This window comes from Lagopus leucura, unplaced genomic scaffold (genome assembly GCF_019238085.1).
Source record: "Lagopus leucura isolate 7727_CA_CO unplaced genomic scaffold, USGS_WTPT01 Super-Scaffold_1, whole genome shotgun sequence".
NCBI lineage: Eukaryota > Metazoa > Chordata > Aves > Galliformes > Phasianidae > Lagopus > Lagopus leucura.
Genome location: NW_024962250.1, coordinates 31,088,047 through 31,110,216, shown reverse-complemented (window position 1 = coordinate 31,110,216; position 22,170 = coordinate 31,088,047). Strand labels below are relative to the sequence as shown.

At 37.1% G+C, this 22,170-nt stretch overlaps 1 protein-coding gene across 1 annotated transcript in view; it reads left to right on the top strand.

Annotated features, from left to right (window-relative positions):
• SETD3 (SET domain containing 3, actin histidine methyltransferase) overlaps window positions 1-22,170 on the top strand; it is a 52,199-nt gene that overhangs the window by 14,043 nt on the left and 15,986 nt on the right. Inside the window, exons 2-6 of the mRNA XM_042863518.1 lie at window positions 1,737-1,846; window positions 3,450-3,542; window positions 6,435-6,583; window positions 7,588-7,660; window positions 8,184-8,440. Coding sequence (XP_042719452.1) covers window positions 1,744-1,846; window positions 3,450-3,542; window positions 6,435-6,583; window positions 7,588-7,660; window positions 8,184-8,440 — 675 coding nt within the window. The 5' untranslated portion in view covers window positions 1,737-1,743. The remainder of the gene's footprint in view (window positions 1-1,736; window positions 1,847-3,449; window positions 3,543-6,434; window positions 6,584-7,587; window positions 7,661-8,183; window positions 8,441-22,170) is intronic.

The window sequence follows — 22,170 nt, the reverse complement described above, 5'->3', positions numbered from 1 at the left end:
AAAAAAAAAAGACAAACTTATTTTGGGATTTTCATACAGACTTCTCATGGTTACCCACTAAAGCTGTTAGGTGAGCACACTCTAAAGCTGTAAGTCAAAGGGAGAATATTTTACAGCTCATCAAAATACTGTTTGTGTGAGATATGGAAAAAAGTTCAAAGTCCTACACAACACGACTGCTCTTTGACAGCAGTATTAGGGGAGGGAGATGGATCATTTTTGACAGCAGTATTAAAGGGGGAAAAAGATCATTTACACCCATCACTGCCAGTGTTTTGGCATGATCCTTCTTTCCAAGCCAGCTGATACACTATATTTGGAAATGTGGCTGTGTTGTGTATTACCAAGCTTATTCATCATTGCTGTCAGCTTACTCTCCTTGCAGAATGATTTCAGGAATTTTAAGCAGTGTGCATTTGAAAGGGAACATGGCATTGCACTTAAAAAGTATTAACCAGAAGACAACAAGAAAAGTGAACTTGGGGGAAAAAAAACAAACAAAAACCCCTTAATTGAAATGTTGTGCTACTGCCTCTGATATTTATGAAGTTTGCAGTGCATCTCAGTCCTGAAGGCTTTTTTCTCTGCAAGTTATGCAGCTATGTTTTTTAGTGCTTTCCCTGCAGTCATACATGTATTGGCAAACAGCATGTCTTTTCATTGCTGTTACGAGAAACCAGTTTATACTTCCTTTTTTTTTTTCTGAGACGTGGTTTTAATATAAGAAAAAAAAAATCTTAATTTCTGAAATTGTATTTCAAATTAAAAAATACTTTTAAAACTGCCTCTGGGCAGCCTGGTCTGGTGTTGGCGACCCTGCACATAGCAGGGGGGTTGAAACCAGATGATCGTTGTGGTCCTTTTCAACCCAGGTCATTCTATGATTATACGAAATTCCAGAATCTTCTACAGAATTGGAATTAAACTTTAAAATCTGTTTCACAACCTGTAGATGTGAATTTAAATGTAAAAAGTAGCTTCACAGAGAAACTACACACTTATCATTTAGTTCTTGTGTTATCAGGGTACTCATCTACTGCTTAAAAATGGCAGGTATCATTGCTTAGCTAAGCTGTTTTTTTCATATGTAATTGGTTATGTGTTGTAAATTTTTCAGCATTGATTTTCTTATACTGTACAAGAGCATCTTCAGCTAAAGATCATTTTTTAGTCTTTAAAACAACATTCACTTATAATAGTAACGTAAATACCTACCATCATTTAATATTTTTCTTTATATCATATTTGAGAAGCTGTAGCTTACATACTCTGTATAAATTCACATGGATATCATTAGGATCATTATCTTCTGCCTTTCTATGACCTGAGGAAGTAACCCGATTTTGTATTGTGCGTAATAAACTGCTTGTGGTTGTTCCTTCAAAAACTATAAAGGATGTGAATCTGTGGGGTCTTTCCTTACCAGTCTGCACATGAGGGCTTGTCATGGTAGAAGAGATGCTGGGAAATTAAATTATGCAACTCAAGGGAGAGCTGATAAAATGAAACAGTGAACTTGGGTTGTTTGAGCCTCTAATCTCTATCTGCTAGGGAGATAAAAGAAGCCTTGTTGTGCCCCCAGACTTCATAGTCTGCATGTCCTCGGGGACAGTCTGTCTCACTCTTGTGTTTAGTATCAGCAGAGGAAAGAATTTTGTTTGTCTTCCTGTCTGTTCGTCAATACTGTGTTTGATTTCTTAGCAGTTGGTGATGGTGTGCTCATTAATCTGTTGTAGTTGGAAGATGGGGAAGAAAAGCAGAGTGAAAACACAGAAGTCAGGTACAGGAGCTGCAGCGACAGTGTCTCCGAAGGAACTGTTGAATCTGACTAGTGAGTTGTTGCAAAGTAAGTTTCATTTATTGCCCCTCAAGGAAAAGGGGTGATGTGCAAAATGATCAAAAATGTTCAGTCATTCTCTTGTTCAAAACAGTTACTTCATTTTCTCTAAGCAGCCAACCTTGCAACCAATTTCAAATACGGGAATGTGTATTTCATAGCACTACATATAATGGTAAGAGATATGTACTTATCATTGCTGTACATTACAGTACATATATATATTTTACTGTTGTGGGTTTATTATGTGTGTTTGTGCAACACAACGTATTTGGGTAGCTTTTGACTGTCTTGTCTAAACACTTGACTAAACACTTTGACTAAACTCTAAACACTTGGTGAGATCAGTTAAACAAAAAACTGCTGTAAATTACTTAACATTGCAGCTTTGTCAAAAGCATTTTTCTTGTAAACCTCAAGAATTATACCATTTCTGTTAAGCTTCTGAACAACACTTTGAACTGATACCAGAGTGGAAAAATTAACAATGGAAAGCAGAACTACAACTCAACTGCACTGCTACTGTTGCCTAAAGCAAAAACGCTTATTTTTATCACTGCTTAGAAATTTTCTGCAGAGCTCAGGTCTGGTGTGTAGACTAAAGGTGGTTTCACTTGTTGAGGAAATTGGAGTTTATCCATTATTTCTACAAAACGTGAAAAATGGAACACAAATTCATATGATGATGCTAAAATACTGTTCACACTTGTTACTGTCATTGGCAGCTGTAGTGAAGCTACACCGTGGTTGAAAACAGATCTGCATTTTTATACCCTGGACACATCTAAATGTTGCCTTTGAAAAATCAATTTTCTCTTAGCATTGCTCATAAAGAGGAGACAAGGAGTTGGCAGAGCAGTTTTGTGCTTATGCTACAGTTGGCCTGTGCTTTGCTACCAAAAATAAAATATAGATCTAATTTTCTAAGCAAAGCCAAGTATCAGCTGTTCTTTTTGTCAAGCTTCCATATTTTGTTCAACAGAGAGATTTGCAAATCAGTTGAACAAAGTAATCTTCAGCTGCCCACTTGGATTTGTGTAGCTCAGATCCACATGCTGGCATTTAGAACACTGTCAGAAACATTGGATTTAATCTAACACTGAAGCTTGGCTAAGTCTTTCTTTGCTTATCCTTCCAGTATGTATGCATCTTTGAGCATTACATTAACTAGGTAGATGAAACAGATGGACTAGCAAATTCTTCATTTATTGAAGTTAAACTCTGTGATATTGTTATCTGCTTTCGTTACAGTAAGAATAATGGCAAGTAGGCTAATGTAAATTGTGATGCTTATTGAAAACAAAAGTTATGGTTCTAAATGTCTTTCTTCCTCTAAGCTTTTTTTAAACATCTAGTGTTTCTTCTATCTGACAAACAGATGGAAGTAAGATAACTTGGGTGAGTTATACTATGAAAATTTCAAAAGTCTCTAGCCATTACATGTCAAAAAACCAGGATGTTTTTAACAGCAGAGATGGTGTTTACCATGCAAACACATTCATGGGACTGAAATACTAGACTTCAGGTAAAGATACTGTGAAACTGTGACCTTCTATCTGTTGATGTTAAAATGTATATATTAAATATTTTTGTTTGGCATTTTTTTTTCCAGAATGCAGCAGTCCTACCCCAGGTCCTGGTAAGGAATGGGAAGAATATGTACAGATTCGTTCACTTGTTGAGAAAATTCGCAAAAAACAAAAAGGTGAGTGTGGAAGACTGTGAGAGCTGGTTGGCTCATACAGTACTAATTTGCCCTAAGACTTGTTTCTGTTGACAGCTAAAAGAGAGATTTTGTTGTGGTTATGTAAATATTGTGCCATTCTACTGTGTTGGGACAAAAATACTAGTCCTCTTGATATGCAGCTTCTTTGTACGTTTAAGTGTCTTAAATGCTCTGATGAGCATAATCACTGGCATGAGCAGTTTTAATATTTGTGTTTATGAATGAGTACCACAGACAAATGATTTTTTCCCATAATTAGAAGAGACAGCTTGAGATTGTGGTGAGATGACAATCTGAAGGACTAAAGTAAAATGCCATTGGAGAATAATAGGCCTTTTTGATTTCCGATTGCCTAGTCTGCCTTCTTTGCCTCTATGAATTGAAACATTTGAAATTAAACTTTATGAATATTTTAATCTGAACACTTTACTGGTCATGAAAATGATTTCTGCATTTAAAATAATGACATCAAATTTGGACAAAATGGAAGCATATAAATATACAAAATAAACATCTATCTGCTATATACCAACCATAAAATTAAGTATATACTTATGATATTACGGTTTATCTGAACTATTATTGATGATTTTCCTAAGTTTAATGTATGTTTATTGTTCAGATTAGATCAGTTTGCTTTCACTATGTTCTGCAATAGCTGTTGAATAAGCTTTCTTTTTACTTGTAAGTAAGTTCTAAAAACTATTTTCCACTTAGTCTTTAATAAAAGCAACCTCTTCAGAGAGTTGTTTTAATGTCTAAGAATTATCTTTTTTTACTTGAGGTTCAGACTGGAAATACCAGAAAATGTCTTTATGGTTTTCTTCCCTCATATTTATGTAGCGAAGAGGAGGGGTGGGGAAAGAGCCAGACTGCATGAAGCTTGAGTGTTTCATTGTATCTGTCAAGTAGCAGACTGTTCAGGAGCTTTAAGTGTTCTTTTAGCTCCTTTTGAAATATATGTTGACTAATGTATAAAACTCTCGGTTCATAAAAGATCTTTTAAACCTCTGAACTGTAGTTATTAGCAGAGGACATATCAAAGAATAAATGATACTGTTTGAATTACTGCCTCCTGTAACTGTGCATTGAACTCGATTCATTCTTTTACTATCCAGTAACTTCTATAAAGTTGAGGTATGTGTCCTGGTTTCTGCAATGTAATCCACGTGTAGTGGTAGAACATAGTTCAGGTTAACAAGAGCAGTTAGTGTTGGCGTGGAGCTTTCTGCTATATCTCCTGCACCAAAAAGACAGAACTATTTATGGCAAAAATCTGCTGGCAGCAGTAGAATTTGTTAATAGGATACATTTTTTTTTTCCTTGAAAGATGCACAGCCACAACACGATTGCCATACAAATGCCTTCTAATGTACATTTTCACATACACAGTGAGTATGAATAGTATGGTGTCTTTCAAAACTATTTTTTGAATTGAACATAACTTATACGACATAGTTTTTAAGATTAATATGAGCTTTAAATGATTAGCAATGGGATTGTGAATTGAGGCTGGGAATTTTAAGATGTACAGTACTTTGTGCTTTTCTCAAATAGGGCAGTGGGTTGCAGAACGCAAAACTAAAACTCTTCACATGAAAACTGAGTATTTTTGTTTTCTAACTTTTTTTGCTTCATGAGCCAAAAAGGGAATTTTAGAGCTGATTTGTCAGTTCTTTTATCAGTACAGCTGTATTTTGTTTAGAATTACATAGTTCTGTAACAGTGACTGAATTTTAAATACTGAAGATCTGCAGAAGTTATGCAGCTAGCCATACTAGGTATGCCTTGGCTAGCCTTATCCCTAAATATATTCCACAGAAAATAACTTAATGAAATGAGTATGAAATAAAGGAAAGATGCTAGCTTGGTTAAAAACAAGCAAAATAATTGTGCGCCACATTCTCATTGCTTTCAAAGCAAATACTTATCAGTATACCTCTTTTATACCATATTGTCAATGATAACCACAGATTTGATTGTTTCTGGAATTTTAAATGCATGATTTCAAGGATAAAACTCAAATACGTGATTTCTACTTTCCTAAAACTCTTCTCTCATTAAGATTTATTTAACTACTGTGCTTAACCAAAATATCTTTGAACGTGAGCGATTTGCTGATTGCATATTGTCACTCATAAAATGGCCTGAGCATTTCAGGGGGTTTTGAGCAATTTTAATTTGATCTGATTCTAGAATTGGGATTGAAAAGAACTTAGACAAAGAGGTGTGGAAGGATCCAACGGGGAACGGAAATGCATAGGTTTGAATCAGATGAAGGTTGGAGGGAAAGCTGAGGAATTGAATGAGACTTGAGATTTCACTGGTGGACCAAGTGCCTTTTGGATCAGTGGATCTGTGGATCAGGGATCAGTGTCTGCAGTTTGGAAGGACTGTGGTATATCAGGTGTTGATCAGTTCTTAGTTATTTTAGCATATCCATGTGCTATATGAAAAAGCCAAGCGCTTTGGATGTGAGAGAAGGAGCTTGATATCTGCTTATCTTCATTTCCGGTGCTCAAATAATGAAATTTCAACATGCTCCTCCTCAAGACTGTATTAATATGTTGTGGTGATTATATTTATCATCAATATTAAGCTGGGAAATATTTTCTCCCTTATTTAAAAGGAGAAGAGGAGGGAAGTTTCATATTTTAGCTCAGCTTTGTTCAAATGGCTGTATTTTTAAAGTGTTGAGTAAGCCAATTTTGCAGCCTTTTGTCTACTATCAAGTAATGCTTAGCAGAGAACAGTTTGGACTCAGCTTCTTCCAAGTAGAACTGCTGTGGAATAGCTGAGAACCCTTACATTGTACTTCTTTATCTTTCTATGTCCTCTTATTTCTGCTTTTTAAATAAATTTTGTATGTAGGTTTGTCTGTTGTCTTTGATGGAAAACGAGATGACTATTTCCCTGAATTGATAAAATGGGCAACTGAAAATGGAGCATCCACAGAGGGTTTTGAAATAGCTAACTTTGAAGAGGAGGGGTTTGGTTTGAAAGCAACAAGAGAGATAAAGGTGAGCATGTGAACACTTCACTTGATCAGCAAATGATATTTGAAACATAGCTGCTGAGCTCTGAAACATTCATCTTCTTTTCTTCCGTATTTTGACTGTTGGTGAAACTGCTGTTCTGAAAAGCTAAACTGTGTGTACTTGAGAAGTAAAATAGTTAATAAAATTGAATATTACTTTGACTGTTGAGTAGTACTGTGAACTTATTGGTCTTTATCCTTGTTTGCCCATAATGTTTGCCTGATTGCAAGAGTGCTCTTACCTTATTAATGTAGCTTGCTCACATTCTAACTGCTCTAGTACCTTCTTCCACATTACTTTCAAGCACTGGTCTTTTTGCCTCACAGAGGTACTGTGATACTTACTTTCTAGTGACTTTGGAAGGGAAAAAAATACAAAACAAAACCCTTATGTTGAATCTTTCAATCGTCAGGTAAGGAAAATAGATGCACACAGTTAGCTAACTGTGAAAGGTAAATGCTTAAGCTGCTTTTTTTACAGCTGTTTCCCATCTGTAAAATGGAGGATGGGAAGAGACAATCAGCTGCTGTAGAAAGAATGTTGAAAAAGAAGTATATTATGTTCACTCTAGGGCTTTAGTGGCACGTACTCAAGACTAGTACCACTGATTGATAAGGATTAAAATCTCAAAAGATTTCTCCTAAAGTCAGAGGCAATGGAAAAGATTACTGAGAAAAAATATTTGATCACACAGTTAATAGCAATATAACGGATATTGTACATTTTGAGGTTGTTGTGGACAGTCTACAGGTTGGCATCTAGAAAGCAAAGCACTTTATTTTGTAATATACATATCTGTGTTTTGTGTAGTGCAGATCTGGACACTTCAGTTATTGCAATGTTTAATTTTCAGTGGAAGAGAAGGAAGGATTTTGCAAAATAATTTTTATTAAAAAAGAAAAAACTGGAATTTAATGATGCATACCTAACACTTGACATGTCATATAAATGCTGTGTGACCCTCTACTTGTTTTTTCTTTCCGTAGGCTGAAGAGTTATTTCTGTGGGTACCTAGAAAACTGTTGATGACAGTTGAGTCAGCTAAAAACTCAGTATTAGGTAAGATGTTAAGGAAGTTCTTAAGTAAGAAGTATGAGATCATTAAATTTAAGTCTCTTATTTAGCTGATCTACTATACCACAGGACTTGATTACCTTCACCTTCAGGGTTGGCATATCCAGAAGCTTGAACATAGTGGAAAAAACTTCTGTTTCTGGCTGAGAGCACTGGGCATGTTTGATATATTCCAGAAGCATGTGTATTACTTTGAACACATTATGTAGCTAGCACAGTGTTCTGTGTATAGTGTATCATGCAATTTCTACAGTACTGCCAGTTGAAATGTTCTCAGACACTAAATATTTTTCTAGCTTCATGTCTTCCACCATGTGATTGTATGAGGTGTTTACTCAAATAACTTGTTGCAAAATACAATGCAGGTGGCCACATATTTTAGAAAGCTGAAAAACTCTTCTTGGTTGAGAATTCTTACATGTTATTTCAGAATCTTAACTTAAAGTGAGTGTAAGATGATATTTTCCATGGCTTGTTAATTTAGTGCTTCACTTTCTGATTAATTCAGGTTCCTTGTATTCTCAAGATCGAATTCTTCAAGCCATGGGCAATATAACATTGGCATTCCATCTTCTTTGTGAGCGAGCCAACCCCAACTCTTTCTGGCTGCCCTACATCCAGACTCTCCCCAATGAATACGATACTCCTCTCTACTTTGAAGAAGATGAAGTGCAGTATCTTCGGTCAACTCAGGCCATACATGATGTTTTTAGCCAATATAAAAACACAGCCCGACAATATGCTTATTTCTACAAAGTTATTCAGGTAAGCATCTTAAATATAGTAAACAGTATAGTTCATCTCATGATTGAAAAAGGCGTGAAAACAGTGATGCTTAATAATAAAGTGTATTGTTCTTAGAAGGTTTGAATTATTGAAGCAAATTCATGCTGTTTTTTTTGAACTGCTGTTTAAAAATTCACAGTTCGGTAGGTTTATGAATATATAAGAATGTATTTAGCTGATTGAGAGAAGTGATTACTACCCTTTGTTTGACATTGTTGAGATTTCTCCTGGAATACTGTACATTCTTGGGCCCATCAGCACAAGAGCACTGACAAACTGAAGTGAGTGCAGAACAGGGCTAAGACCTCACTTGTTTTAGCCCTTTTTCTGTGCAAGGAGAGACACAGGGAACTAAATTTGTTCAATTTGAGAAGATAAGGGTGGTCCAATTATTGCTTTCAATCTTTCCTTCTGGTAGCCAGATTCCAGAAGTTTCCCTGTGAGTAGCTGGACCTTCAGAATTCTCATACGACTTGTTCATTTGATTCATTGAAAAATGTAGTTTACAGTAATCAAAGCAGAAACAATTTTTAATTGATAGAAGAGAATATTGCATACGTAGCCTTTCCAATGGCTGTGGTTTACCTGTAGTTTTCCCTTCTATTTAACATAATAATTTTGATTGGTTTTAAATACATAAACACATCTGGTAACAATTTGAGTATGGAGAGCCTGTGAGATTGTTGAACTATTTAAGTAATGATTTAAATTGAGCTTTTAAGATAGATCTGTTACTCTGACTGTCTTGATGTAATGTTGTAGGTGAATAGTGATATGTTGTTGTCAGGGTCAGATTCGGTGTCCAACCATCCAACGCTTCTTGTGTCTGTGTAAAAAGCATAAATACTGATGAACTGAATTTCCACAGATGTGCAATCTAGAGAGATGGTTTTTTTGACAATAGGAGAGGTCAGAAAACACAGAACAATTATGTTCTTCTGTAGCATTATCAGAGTAACATTACTGAATTCTTCTAACTGCTCTTCATGGTCTTGCAATACTTAATCAGATAGCTAATCTGTGGTTAGTTCTACCAACTTCCTAACACTATTACAGCAGCATTAGTCAGTGTGAGAAGTTATATGATCACAACAGTAAGGAAAAAATATGCACTTCTGCAGAGAAATGAGATCTAGAGTTACACTCCGGATTGGGTCTGCCATGTGTCCAGTCCTTCTGAACATCTTCTCAGTGATTGAAGTGATTGATGAGTTCATCAATCTGATACTAAGGTGATAGAAACAACTGAAGAATGTTTATAGAACACAGTGACGTAATTGCATGCCACATATGTGGGAAAAGAGCTTGAATGTTTGACAAAATGTTTTTTGCCCATCTGTTTAAGGATGGCAAATTTATTCTATTTCTCTTATTATTTCTTAAAGCTAATCAAAGGTAATTTGTATAACATTTAAGCTAATGTCATCAAAGCAGTATCTCACTAAATAATTCATATTTGGTATCAAGAGCCATACTGTTGATTGTTACGGTAAGAGGAGCTACAGTTTAAGCAAAGAAAATAACGTAAGTAGGATGACTTCAGTGGCAGTCTGTCTTTGGAAACCTAATGATGATTTTCTGTGGTAACAAGCTTTTAATACTCTGTACTCTTGCACTTTCTGTATTATCAATTACATCGAAACTGGTATGGTACCTCACAGTTACTCAGCAGTGTGCCCTCGTGGCTTGACAGTCAAGAGTGAAAATTGTATTGCATTAAACATGGCATAACGAGCTGGTCAAAAGTGGTTCTCCTACTGTATTTAGCATTGATGCAGCTTCTTCTGGAATATTGCATGCAGTTCTGTGCTCCACAACTCAAAAAGGGTGTTAGGATACTTGAACACATCAAAGCTGATACTGATGGCAACAAACCTGATTAAGGAGCTGGAAGACGTCCTGTGAGGAGCAACTGAAGATGCTGGGTCGGTTAAATAGAGAAAAAGGGACCTCATTGCTTTCTCTAACTTCCTGAGGAGAAGAAGGGCAGAGGGAAGTGATCTCTTCTCCTTTGTATTGGTTGACAGGACACAATGGAATGGCTGAAAGCAGTAAGGTTCAGACTCAGCATCAGGGGAAACTTACCAGGAGGTTAGACAGACACTGGAACATGCTTTCTAGAGAGATGATTAATGCTCTCTGCCTGTCTATGTTTGAGGCATTTGGATAATGTGTTCTTAATGATATGTTTTAAATTTGGGTCAGCCCCAAGATAGTTTGACAGTTGATCTTAATCCTCATAGGGTCTCTTCCAACTGAAACTGTTCCATTCTGATACTTTTGAAACCAATATAGTTTAGCTTTGTCTGCTGTAATGGATACCTTTGTGGAAATAGTTTTTAAATACATTATGTTCTTCTCTTTAGACTTCCTATTCATATACCAAAGAAAAAAAATAGTATGGTACCATTGTCTTTCACATGAAATATTAAACATACAGGTTCTGGTCATTTGTGATTAAAAAAAAAAAATCTATACCAAATATTTCTTAGCCTCCTGACAAATACTTTTTGCATAATATACCTACTATTTTAAACTTAACATGAGCATGAACATGGATCAAAAAGGAATCATGTGCTTTATTTACTTGTTCTTTAGAAACTGAGTAGTAATATTTACTGGGTAAACATTAGGTACGTTCTGATTATTTGGTGCCGTGCTAGGAAACCACATTTTCAATGAATACTTTACTTACAATGAATACCTTACTAGTATTCAGTAAAAATTCAGTCACATTGGAAAGATGGATAGGTCTATCCAGAACTGCCAAGTGAATGTACTAAGTACTGATCAGTGATTTTGATGAAAAGTCATGGGAAAGTTTTAATACTACTTGATCACTGTTTCTGCTCTCAAAAATAAAAGCTTACAATGTTTGAAATAGTGAAGAAAACAGTGCACAAGAGGCCTCCTTTTTTTCCCCCTAAAACAATGCATCACTTTCATTATTCATGAAAAACAGAATGAATTTTTGTATCATCTTGCATGCACTCTTATTTCATAAACAATTGTGACTAAAAAATATTAGCATGAAGGGTAACGTGCTGTTTGGAAATTCAAGAACATATGGAAAAAGGGAAAAAGTGGTGTAAAAGATTCATCATGATAATGAAAAGAAGGCAAAGCAGAACTGTTTTCTTATGAAGGGCAGGGCACTCCACAAGCTTTATGAAAGTGAACGTGAGACTTTTGTATACCATTTCATTCAGTATTGCTACATTCGAATAAGCATTTTAAGGAAAGCTGGTGCTTGTGACCAGGATTTTGATTCTCCTTCAGGCGTGCAGTCTTAGTGTTTTTTAAAACATTTTAAATATCCATTTTGCATTACAGAAATCTTATATTTGCTTTCTTGATGATTTGTTTTACCAAAGGAAATGAAGCAAGTAGAATATTGAAATAAGAGGGTTTTTTTTTAATATCTGGAAATACTGAAAAAGGGATTAATTTGTGAACTCAGAATATTTAAAGTGCTCTGCAGAATCTTTAGTCTGCAAAATGTCTCTAATGACTAGGGGAAGAAAAGGGTTAAACCATTTAAGTGCTTCATTGTCTTTCCATATAGGATTGCTAGACTGTTATTAAAATAATTCTGTGTCTGATACATGTGCAGGTTTAAACAACTTGACAAGTACTGGTCTGTTTTATTTCACTACCTTGTCAGCAGTGCTGGATTTCTCAGAGCACTGTACTTCTAACTCTTTCTCAAAGTGATTAGTCCAGATACACATGAAGAATGGGCAGATTTATGCATTTCACAGCTGTTGCAAGCCAAACTGTGGTCTGGTTTGATAAGCAGAAACAGGTGTGATGTTGAGTAGACAAAAATAAACCTTTGAGCATGTTAGCCAGGGTCTATAAACCACACTGACACCTTTCTAAATGTATGTAATTTGATAACTAAAAAATAGTTGAAAGTTTTTGCAGATGTGCCTTAAAGGTGTATTTAGCCTCTGCGTTGCTATCAGAATACAGCAAATGGTCAAAGGAGTACTTTCATCATGCAGATTCATAGTTTTAAGTTTTTGTAGCTTATTCCAAAGTGGAGTTTAGTAAACTGCAGGGTTCTCTTTTCCCTGGGAAGGTACGTGTGTGACTTTCATTAACATTTATGGGCACTGCATGCATAGTGAAGGGTGAATAGAGTCCAAATATTTATGGCTTCATATTTTAAAAATACATATATTGTAGGTTGAAATGTGATATAATAAGCACAAGAGGGAGCCATATAGTTTACTGACATCCACAGAAAGATTATATTTGTTAAGAAAATAAATGCTTTGAGCCTTTAAAAAAAAATAGTATGCAGTGGTTTTCCCGTTTTACTTTTTCTCACAGCTGCACCTGGATGACTGTAGTCTACTAAAGAGAAACTTTTGTGAATCAGAACGAGACATGGAGTGCTCCTAGAGCAGATGGAAGTACCGCAGTACTATTTAATCATTTTGGACACTGCAAATGTTGTTCCTGTTGAACTCCACATGGTTAGTGATTGCCCAGCCCTCTAATTTGGCAAGGTTTCTCTACAAAGCCTCAAAGGAATTACCAGCTCCTCCCAGTTTAGTGTTGGCTGCAAACTTACTTAATGCATCTTCAAGTCTTGTATCCAAGTCATTGATGAAAGGGAAGTACCATTTCTATATTCCAGAAGGGGCAGGAAGGAGGAAATACAAACCATAGTGGAAGACCTAATCCTGGAAATAATTTTGAGGCAAATAGCATAAATTCATAAATGGAAAATAAGACTTGACTAACCCAATAACCTTCCATACTGAAATGGCTGGCTTGCTAAACAATGGGTGGGTAGTGGATATTGTCTGTATGGAGTTCATTAAGGGTTTTGATGCTGTCTCCTACTAGACCTTCATGGAAAAAGAACATGTTGGAGTATGGGCTGGATGGGAAGACTGGGTGGTGGAGTGAGAACTGGCTGAGCCCCCTGTATGGTTGTAATGAGTCCAACAAAGTCCACTTGAAGGCCAGTGTACCCCAGGGGTCAGTACTGTTTCAGTGCTGTGCAACATCATTAATAAATGACAGGAAAAAAAACAGTTCAGTTGGAAGGGGCCTACAAAGATCATCATGTCTAACTGCCTCACTGCTTTGGGACTAACCAGAAGTTAAAGCATGTTATTAAGAGTGTTATCTACATGCCTCTTGAGCACAGTCATGGAGCATCAACAACCTCTTTAGGGGGACACTATTTCAGTGTTTGACCATGCTCACAGTTACATTTTCCCTAATATCCAGTCTGAACCTCCCCTGATGCAGATTTGTGCTGTTACCACGTCTTGTCATCAGTGACTAGGGAGGTGAGTCTGCAATCTCCTTCTCTGCTTCCCCTTATGAGGAAAAGGAACAGTGAGCATCTCAGCCTCCTTCTTCAACCCAAAACAAAGTTTGTTGTCAGTCTCTCCTTCTTGGACATGGCCCTTTTATCAGCTTTGTTGCCCTCCTCTGCATGCATTTGAGTATCTTAAACATCCTTTTTATTTTGTGGGACTGCACACAATATTCAAAGTGAGGCTGTACCAGCAGTAAATATGTAGGGAATTACCTCTTTTTGAGCAGCTGGTTGTGCTGCATTTAATGAATTCTAAAATGCAGCTTTCATCCTTTGCTGCCAGGGTGTGCTGCTATCTCATGCTGAGACTGCTGTAACCAGCACCCCCAGGTCCCTCTCTTCCTGAGCTCTCTTTTCACATGTGTTCACCATTACTCTGTTCCAGGTGCAGAACCCAGCACCTGTGTTGAATTTCATTTTGATAATTGCCCAATGTTCCAGGCTATCTAAATTCCTCTGTGAGGTCTCTGATCCCTCCAGGGACTCAGCAACACCTCCTTGTTTAGCGTCATCAGCAAATGCACTAAGGATGTGTTCAACTGCTTTAAGCTCATTGATAAAAATCTTGAACAGAACCAGCTCTACACTTGAGTCCAGGGGAATGTCACTGATGACTGGCCAACAGCCAGGTGATGGGGCACAGAGTGCCCTCAGCAAATCTGCTGGTGACACAAATTGGGGGAGGCGACTGAAACACCAGGGGGTTGCACTACCATTCAGAAGGAATTTTTTGTTTAACAGACTGGAGAAATAGGGTGACAGGAACTTTACAGGTGATCTGTGAATGTGCTGGGGGCCAAGTTGAACATGAGCCAGTAATTTGTCTTTGCTTTGGTGGGCCGGTGGTGTCCTGAGCTGCATTAGGAGAAGTGTTGGCAGCAGTCTGAGGGAGGTGATCCACTTGGCACACAGGAAGCTTGGTCTGAACATCAGGAAACACTTTTTTACTGTGAGGGATGACTGAGCATTGCTTCTTTGAGGTTACCCAGAGAGACTGGGATCTCTAACCTTGGAAAAAGTCGGATATATCTGGGCATGGTCCTGGGCAAACTGCTCAGGGTGTCCCTGCTTAAACAGGGAGGTTGCACCAGATGAACCCAGAGGTCCCTTCCCATCTCCACCATTCTGGGTCTAGAACCATTTCTCATTTGGCTAATTTGGCCATTTGGATGAATGGAAGCATGCTGGAAATACCTGCTGCTCAAACCGTAACCTGTTGCACTTAAGTCATAACACAACTCTTTGAGTAATTTGTAGCAAAACCTTAAAAAATATATAATAACATAAAGAAAATTAGCGTTTGATTGTAAAGAACTTGCAGTGGTATGTATTTTAATAGCTGACTGTAAATTTAGAAGTAACGTCAAGGTCCAGGTGCTTGCAAATAGCTGCCTTTTTATAACCTGATAGAGGCAAAGGGTTCTAGTTGTGGATTGAATTAATTCAGTCATGTTTTAGTTATGTATGCATTTTTCTTAACTCGTTAAACTGTCTTACTTAAAAGAAATGTTAACTTAGTTAGGAAGCAAGTTTTCCTTCTTGCCGGTAAACTGAGATGCCTTCCATGAGTACAGAGCATCCTGGCAGAAGGTTTTTCTGGCCAGTAGAAGTTAACTTATTAAGAAATGCCAATGACAGGATCTCCTTTCTGTAACTTACTCGTGCATAAGGATAGCATAGAAATCAGTGAATAAAGAATGATTGTCAATCAGTAAGCAAGAATTTCAGAGTTAAGCTGAGTGGATAAAGCCAGTCTTGCTTTTTTTCTCCATACTGTTTCTAATCTGTATTATTCTAATAAAGTGTATGATTTTCCAGGTAGCTGTCAAGTAGAATGTCTGGTCTCTCTCTGTACTTAGCTTTAAGATACAGCCATTTAACTTTCACGTGTTAAACAACATTTGAGCTAAATGCAGACAAACATACTAACTTCTAAAATGCTCTATTCAGGCAGATGTTTGGAAGTTGTTTTTTGTTTGTTTTTTATTTTGTTTTGTATTGATATAATAGATACAGAGTATTTTAATACTTCTACAGAGTTTAATACACTGCCAAATGTAAATGTACCTGGAAACAGAATACAGTTTTGATCATGTAGCAGCCAGGTCCTCAGGACTCTGTTTTGTCTCTCATTTAATTTATACTCATTGGCATGCCAGTCAAACAGCTTTTTTTTCAGAAGTAATGTCAATGTCACTGAAAAAAAAATGGCACTGTTGTAAATTCTGTATCTTTTCCCTTTATTTACTTATCTGCTATAAATGTCAGCCTTAGGATTTAAAATTTAATTGTGTGGGCAGTTACAGAGGTATGATAGTGTTGCTATTTATATTTGCTTTGTCCAAATTTCAGCAGCTGAGTTGTTCTGCTAGATCAATAATAAATCAATAGTCAGTTAATGCTGGAATATATTTATGCTTTTCTGTGTTTTTCATCTCTGTAAGGGCCAAAATATTGTATTAGTCTGTTTTGCTGGCAGCAAACTGAAGATTGATTGTTTGACTGTACTGTACCATTCAGTGTATTTACTGTAAGGTGGTATAGACTTTGCAAACCTGGGCCAATTTCCTGATATATATATATATATGTATATATATATGTATTTATTTATTTATGTCACTTCTAGTATATCCTGCTCCTGGCTATGGTGACAACAACAGCACATCCTAGGGCTTTGTTGGGCCATTCCTGTGGCCTCCCCTCTCTATGAGAGAAGCAGCTGCAGGCTTTGCTGGCTTAAGTGTGTCTAAATTTGTCTTGGCCAGATGAAGAGCTCAAGACCTTTCAGGGGTGGGAGGGCTCCTTCCTTCTTCCTCCGTTGCCTCCTTGCCTCCCACCGGAGCATGGCAACAGCTTTGGGCTTTGAGCCAGCCGGACACAGGAGGAGGTGTTGAGCTGTTTGGGCAGCATTTGCTCCTCAAACAGCTGTTCCCTAGCTCCTCCAAGGAAAAGGTGGCAGGCCATATGGAGGCATCCCGTGGTCCAGATTCAGCCGATGGGTGCCAGTTGGACCGTGCTGGCCTGGATCAAAATGCAGGCGCATCCTACGTGGTGTCTGTTATTTCTTAACAGCCAGAATGTTTTAAAATCGGATGGGGACAAGACAGGATAAAATATATCTTTTGGTTTGGATGTGGATCTCATCTTTCTTTGGACATTAGTGGTTAAGATCAAATCAGTAGGTTTTAATATATTTTATATTCTGAATGGTTTGCATTCATTTATGATCTATATCATTTACTAGCCTAAATGCCCTCTTTCCTCTAGAGAAACAGGGATGTACTTCAAAGTTTATACGCTAGCACTAAGCAAAATGTGTTTCTGCACAGTTTAAACCACATTTGGGAGGAATAATACGTTTCCTTGTTAGTCTTGTGGTCTTTAAAGGCTTTTTTTATTTTTTGAAGGCAGGGTTCTCAACCACCCTTCTGGTTGAGAATGCAGATAGGCAACTGTTTTTACAGCCAATAGCATGTAGAGCCTTTTTTGTTTTTCTGTTTGCTTTTCCATTATTTGCTTTTATTCCTATTTTTTAACCAAGTTGCACTTTCTGGGGCAGTTGAGTTTATCCCTAGAGATGCTGTCTGTGTCTTTTGTGGAAGTGAGTGCCTCAATAGACACCGAAAGATCATCATGCACTTCCAAGTATACTTTCTCATATAAAGTTTGTACTTAATGTGCAGATTTAATATTTTTCCTGATATAACAGCAGTTACAAATGTTCCATAAATTTAAAATATGATAACAAGCTGAGGTTTCTTGGAACGGAATACTCAAAGGATGTATTCTTTAAGCACTACAAAATTATACAGGGGACTTATCTTTGTTAAAATTAGTAATTTAACTAAATTACAAAGTGGATTATCCTCTTCAGTCAGACTCAGTGTTAATACTCCACACAGTAGGAGATTGATATGTTGCTAAGTAAACCAAAGTTTATTTTCTTGTACTATCACTTGAATGTAACTTGAAGAGGAAGTGATAAGTTTTTAGTTTTGTATGTGTGCCGTAGTCCCAGTACAACTGGCTCCAGGACTTAGCCTCTCCAATACGCAGTGTCCCTTGTGCAGTACAGTAGCTTAGTTATCGTGGTCTGAGCTTCCACAAGAGTGATAACTGGTAGGATTTACCTGTGAACTTGAGTAGCTGATTCACAGGTACCAGAGCGTTGTCCATAGTGTGTAATGTTAATGCTTGTTAGAAGAGGACTGGTGGTGAATAGGAAGCATTTCCCTGACTTCCTGAAGCAGTTCACTTCAGGCTTTCCATCAAAGCATCTTATTTGTGGTTAGTGATTCAGTGAATCAGTAATGGAGGTTTGTGATGAATTTGAGCATGAAGCATCATTATTTTGCACTAGATAAAATGAACAAGGTAAACTTTCAGCTTCAGGCGGAGTCTAAAGAGTAAATAAGTCCCCATATGCAGACATAATAAAGTTTGCTCACAAAGGTCTGTAGCTGTCTTACTGTAACTGCATGAAGAACTACAGTCGGAATCTATAAATCTCCGGCTCAGCGTGAACACAAGACGTGTTTTGTGAGGCCATCTACCAAATGAGGTATAGGCTTAGTGTGTCTGAGGGGTGATTGGGGGGCTGTCTCACTGTGAAATGAGCCCATTCTCACCGTTTGCTCTCCTCTTCATTCCTTCAGCCCCTGGGGATCTTCATTTAGCTCTGTGAGGGGACAGGAAAAGGTAGAGAAAACTTGGTTACTATTTTGTGTCATAACTAATTGGCTTCTTATTTGGGAAAAGATAAAGAAATATCCTGTATTTCATGAAGTGGATGTTAAAAAGTCAGTCACTGTCTTGCCTCCATTTAATAAAGTAGCTGCAGGTTTGTAAGTAGGATACTGGTTTGCTGTTGTTTGAAAATGTTTACTGTGTCTTCTGTCAAACAGTAGTGTCCATTTTGCATATGAGGTGGGCTGTTGGTCCTTCAGACACTCAAGTTAGCAACTGATGTCATGGTTGAGCTGTCTGTTATGCCACTGCTTTCTCATCAACTAAGCACAATTTTTTTTCAGGTAGAAGGTACAAAAAAAAATAGATGGTGCAGTTAAATTCCATTGCACCAGGAGGAGTCATTCTAGTCTGCTTCCACTGCATGAATCCCATAATAGTGTGGAACAGTGCTTTCTTGTGTATATATTGGCAGAAAGTAAATAAAAATTGCTGACATAAAGAATAAGCAACACTGTTACTTAGTTTAATAAGTTTCAGTCCTGCAATACATCTTTAATTTTAGGATTGGATTTTGTGGAGTAGGATTGTCTTTCTTCCATAAGAAAAATCATGTAACAGTCATCAGTACATTTGTAGATCTAATTCCTAATGCTTAATGAATCAGGCTGTTTGAAAATTCCAAAGCAAGCCTCTGTAGTTATAAAATGTTATTACAAAGTAAAATAATCTTCAGCTTTTTCTCCTATCCTGTATGGTGAACTGGCTTTCCCTTGTTAGGTTAGGCAGCATACGTCCAATGGAAAAAAAGAATTCTTGTTTCCCTGTAGATCACTAGGATCCTCCATTCTGAATTCTTTATTTTACTTAGCTTTAGGGCAGTTAAAGCCTCAGCTGCTCCACAGAGAGGAGTTTCTCTTCAAGGCTGCTGCTTCAAAGGATTTCCAGAACTAGGAAAGGGACAGTAACCAGCAAATGCTGACAGATCTTCCTGCTTCTGGCCCTGAAAGTGTGTGTGTGGTGTGTGTTTGTGTTTTCATACACCTACACATTGGCCCGAAACCATCAAGTAGCATCCAACAAGGCTCATAACAAAATCTCCCCATGCTAATGAGTACACTGGAAAGAGGGAAGAATCTGTAAAGAAGGGGAGGAAATAAATTTGGTCAAAAGGAACAAACCCTTGGGCTTTTTGTTCAAAGGAATTAAAGTTAACAGGGTGGAAGTTTAAACTGTTTTTGGCTTTGACTTGGTTTCGAGTACTCTTAGTGTTTTAATTTAGGGTTGCTGGGGTGGGGAATGATATCCTCAATATAATCTCAGCACTTCATATGATGCTTTCTCAACATAGAAATGGAGCTGTTTCTACTTTAGCAGTACACAAGAGGTTCTTGAGAATATTGAAATCTGATTTACTAATATTGATACAGAGATTGTCTGTTACTTTTCCTTGGACTTGTGTGTACTTGAAATGTCCTTCACAGAAGTTCAACCACCTCTGTATCTATAAACACGTGAAACTTATTCATGGGTCTGTCACTACTCGAAGGATGTGTACAGTGTTGAGTTAAAATGCAGAAAAGTGATTTAAACAAGGACTGTTTTCTAGTTAGGTATTAGAGTGGAGTAGTAGATTACTCAGGTGGGTGGCTTATCTCAACTTAGAGGTGGTGTCTTCCAAAAAAAAGAACAAAAAAAGAGAACAAAAAAAACTCCATTCACTTTGATTATATCCAGTGATTCTGTTAGCTTTTTCTTCTTCATGAAATGGAAGGGCTAATTGTACAAAGAAATATGCTGGCCAACATGTCTTTGCACATACATCAGTTCTTTTCCCGAAAAGTAGCAGCATACATATAAATGCAAATTTAACACTTTGTAAACTCTAGTTCTGATTTTATCCAGAAGCTTTATTGCATGTTACAGTAATAGGACTTGTACACAGCATCACTTGGTAAAGAAGCAGATATTAAGCTCCTTTTAATGGCAGTTGTTGAGATTGTTGATGGCCTTTGTTGAGATTGGGAGCTCTGATAAATGAGCTTTGGCATTTCATGATTGAATGGGGCAAGGGGTGTAGTCTCTAATAGTCTACCCATTCTTGTACAGGAGGTTAATGCTTGTGTAGGCTGGATAGCAGGAGTGAGGTTGTGATGGCTTCTCAGCTGGAAAGGCACCCACCCTTTCTACATCTAATCCTTCATCCTGTCCAAATAAAAATAAGCCCCCTCAAAAGTGGAGGAGTCATCTAACGTCAAGGTTGGGATTTGAGAATCATTAATCTTCTAAAGCCCGTCCAAAAACATGATGAGGAAATTATTAGTGTGAAGGCCCCTCTGGGGGCATCAGGAGTTGTGCTTTCTCGTGCAACGCTGAACATGAGATGTGAACCCTTGGATATCACTGCTTTCCAGAGAGAAAAATATTTAGAAGCCTTTTTTCTTGTTGTTGGGGATTTTTTTCCCCCCTTTATCCGGTTGCCATACTGTGTAACTGGCTTCTAGTCTGATAGTGTTTTAGGTGACTAGAATAACAGTCTGTCTCTTTCCACAGTGGCTGCAGACAATCTGGCAGCAATCACTGTTACTTTTTAATATTTTTGGTTATTTTGAGATATCCTCCAAATGTCTCAAAGAAGGCTTGGAACGCTGAAGGGGAAGAAACATTTTTTATTTTTTTTCTTTAAGAATAGCAGCATCAGGAGGAAAATGAAATTCAACATGCTGCTATTTGTTTTTGCAGTGGTCATCACCCTGATTGCCAGCTCTGACAATATTTTCACAGAGAGGGTAACTAAATAGATGGTATTTGTTCTTTATAATAACTCTTTCAGTAGAATGTCAGGACCTGCATCTAAATGAATATATTCACATTTCATGTTTCCATTTTTTATTTAAAGCTTTTCCCCTCCCAACTTTATGAAACTACTTCATAACAGACTTGGGAAGTTAAAATCAGGATTCATGTGGTGGATATGTCATGCTTCATAGCTAATCTATAGAGACCTAGGTGTATAAACCGATAAAAGCTAGGTCTGGTTTATTGGGTTTTTTTACATATCAAGTGTTTGTTTAGTTTAAATACGTCTGTATCTTTTTGATCAGTCTAAGCAATTTGCATGCTATGCAGCAGACATCTTCTATACTTTATTAAATATCTGTCAATTATAAATATCAAGGTTTTACATTAATGTCAAGATAGTGCATCAAAAATTCATGGAATATGTGACTTTTTTTCAAGGGTATTTAATACTTAATGCATTTGTGTCATTTTTCTTTCTAGATATATTGACAGGTTTTATTAAGTGTTTGTTAGGGAGATTTCATTTTTACCAAGGGACCATAAAGAGAAGCTGCATACTAAATCAATTTTTTAATCAGAATATTGTTCTTTTTTGTGTGTCTTCAGATTCTTATAATCTGTAGAGTTTTTAAGTTAATACCAGCATAGCCCAGGTCAGAAAGCTAACATAAATGTGCTGACATTGGAGCATCTTAACTTTTAAATAGCTGCTAGTTTCTCGTGTCACAAAATGTTATAAATATGGTAATCATGTACACCAGGGTTTGTATTCTGCCTTGTGTCTTTTATTAGAAGGCTATTGACTATACCTTACTATAATTTGCTGGTGTTTATGTGAGTGATGCCTGGGCTGTCTCAGAGCAGAGTTGGAGGGAGT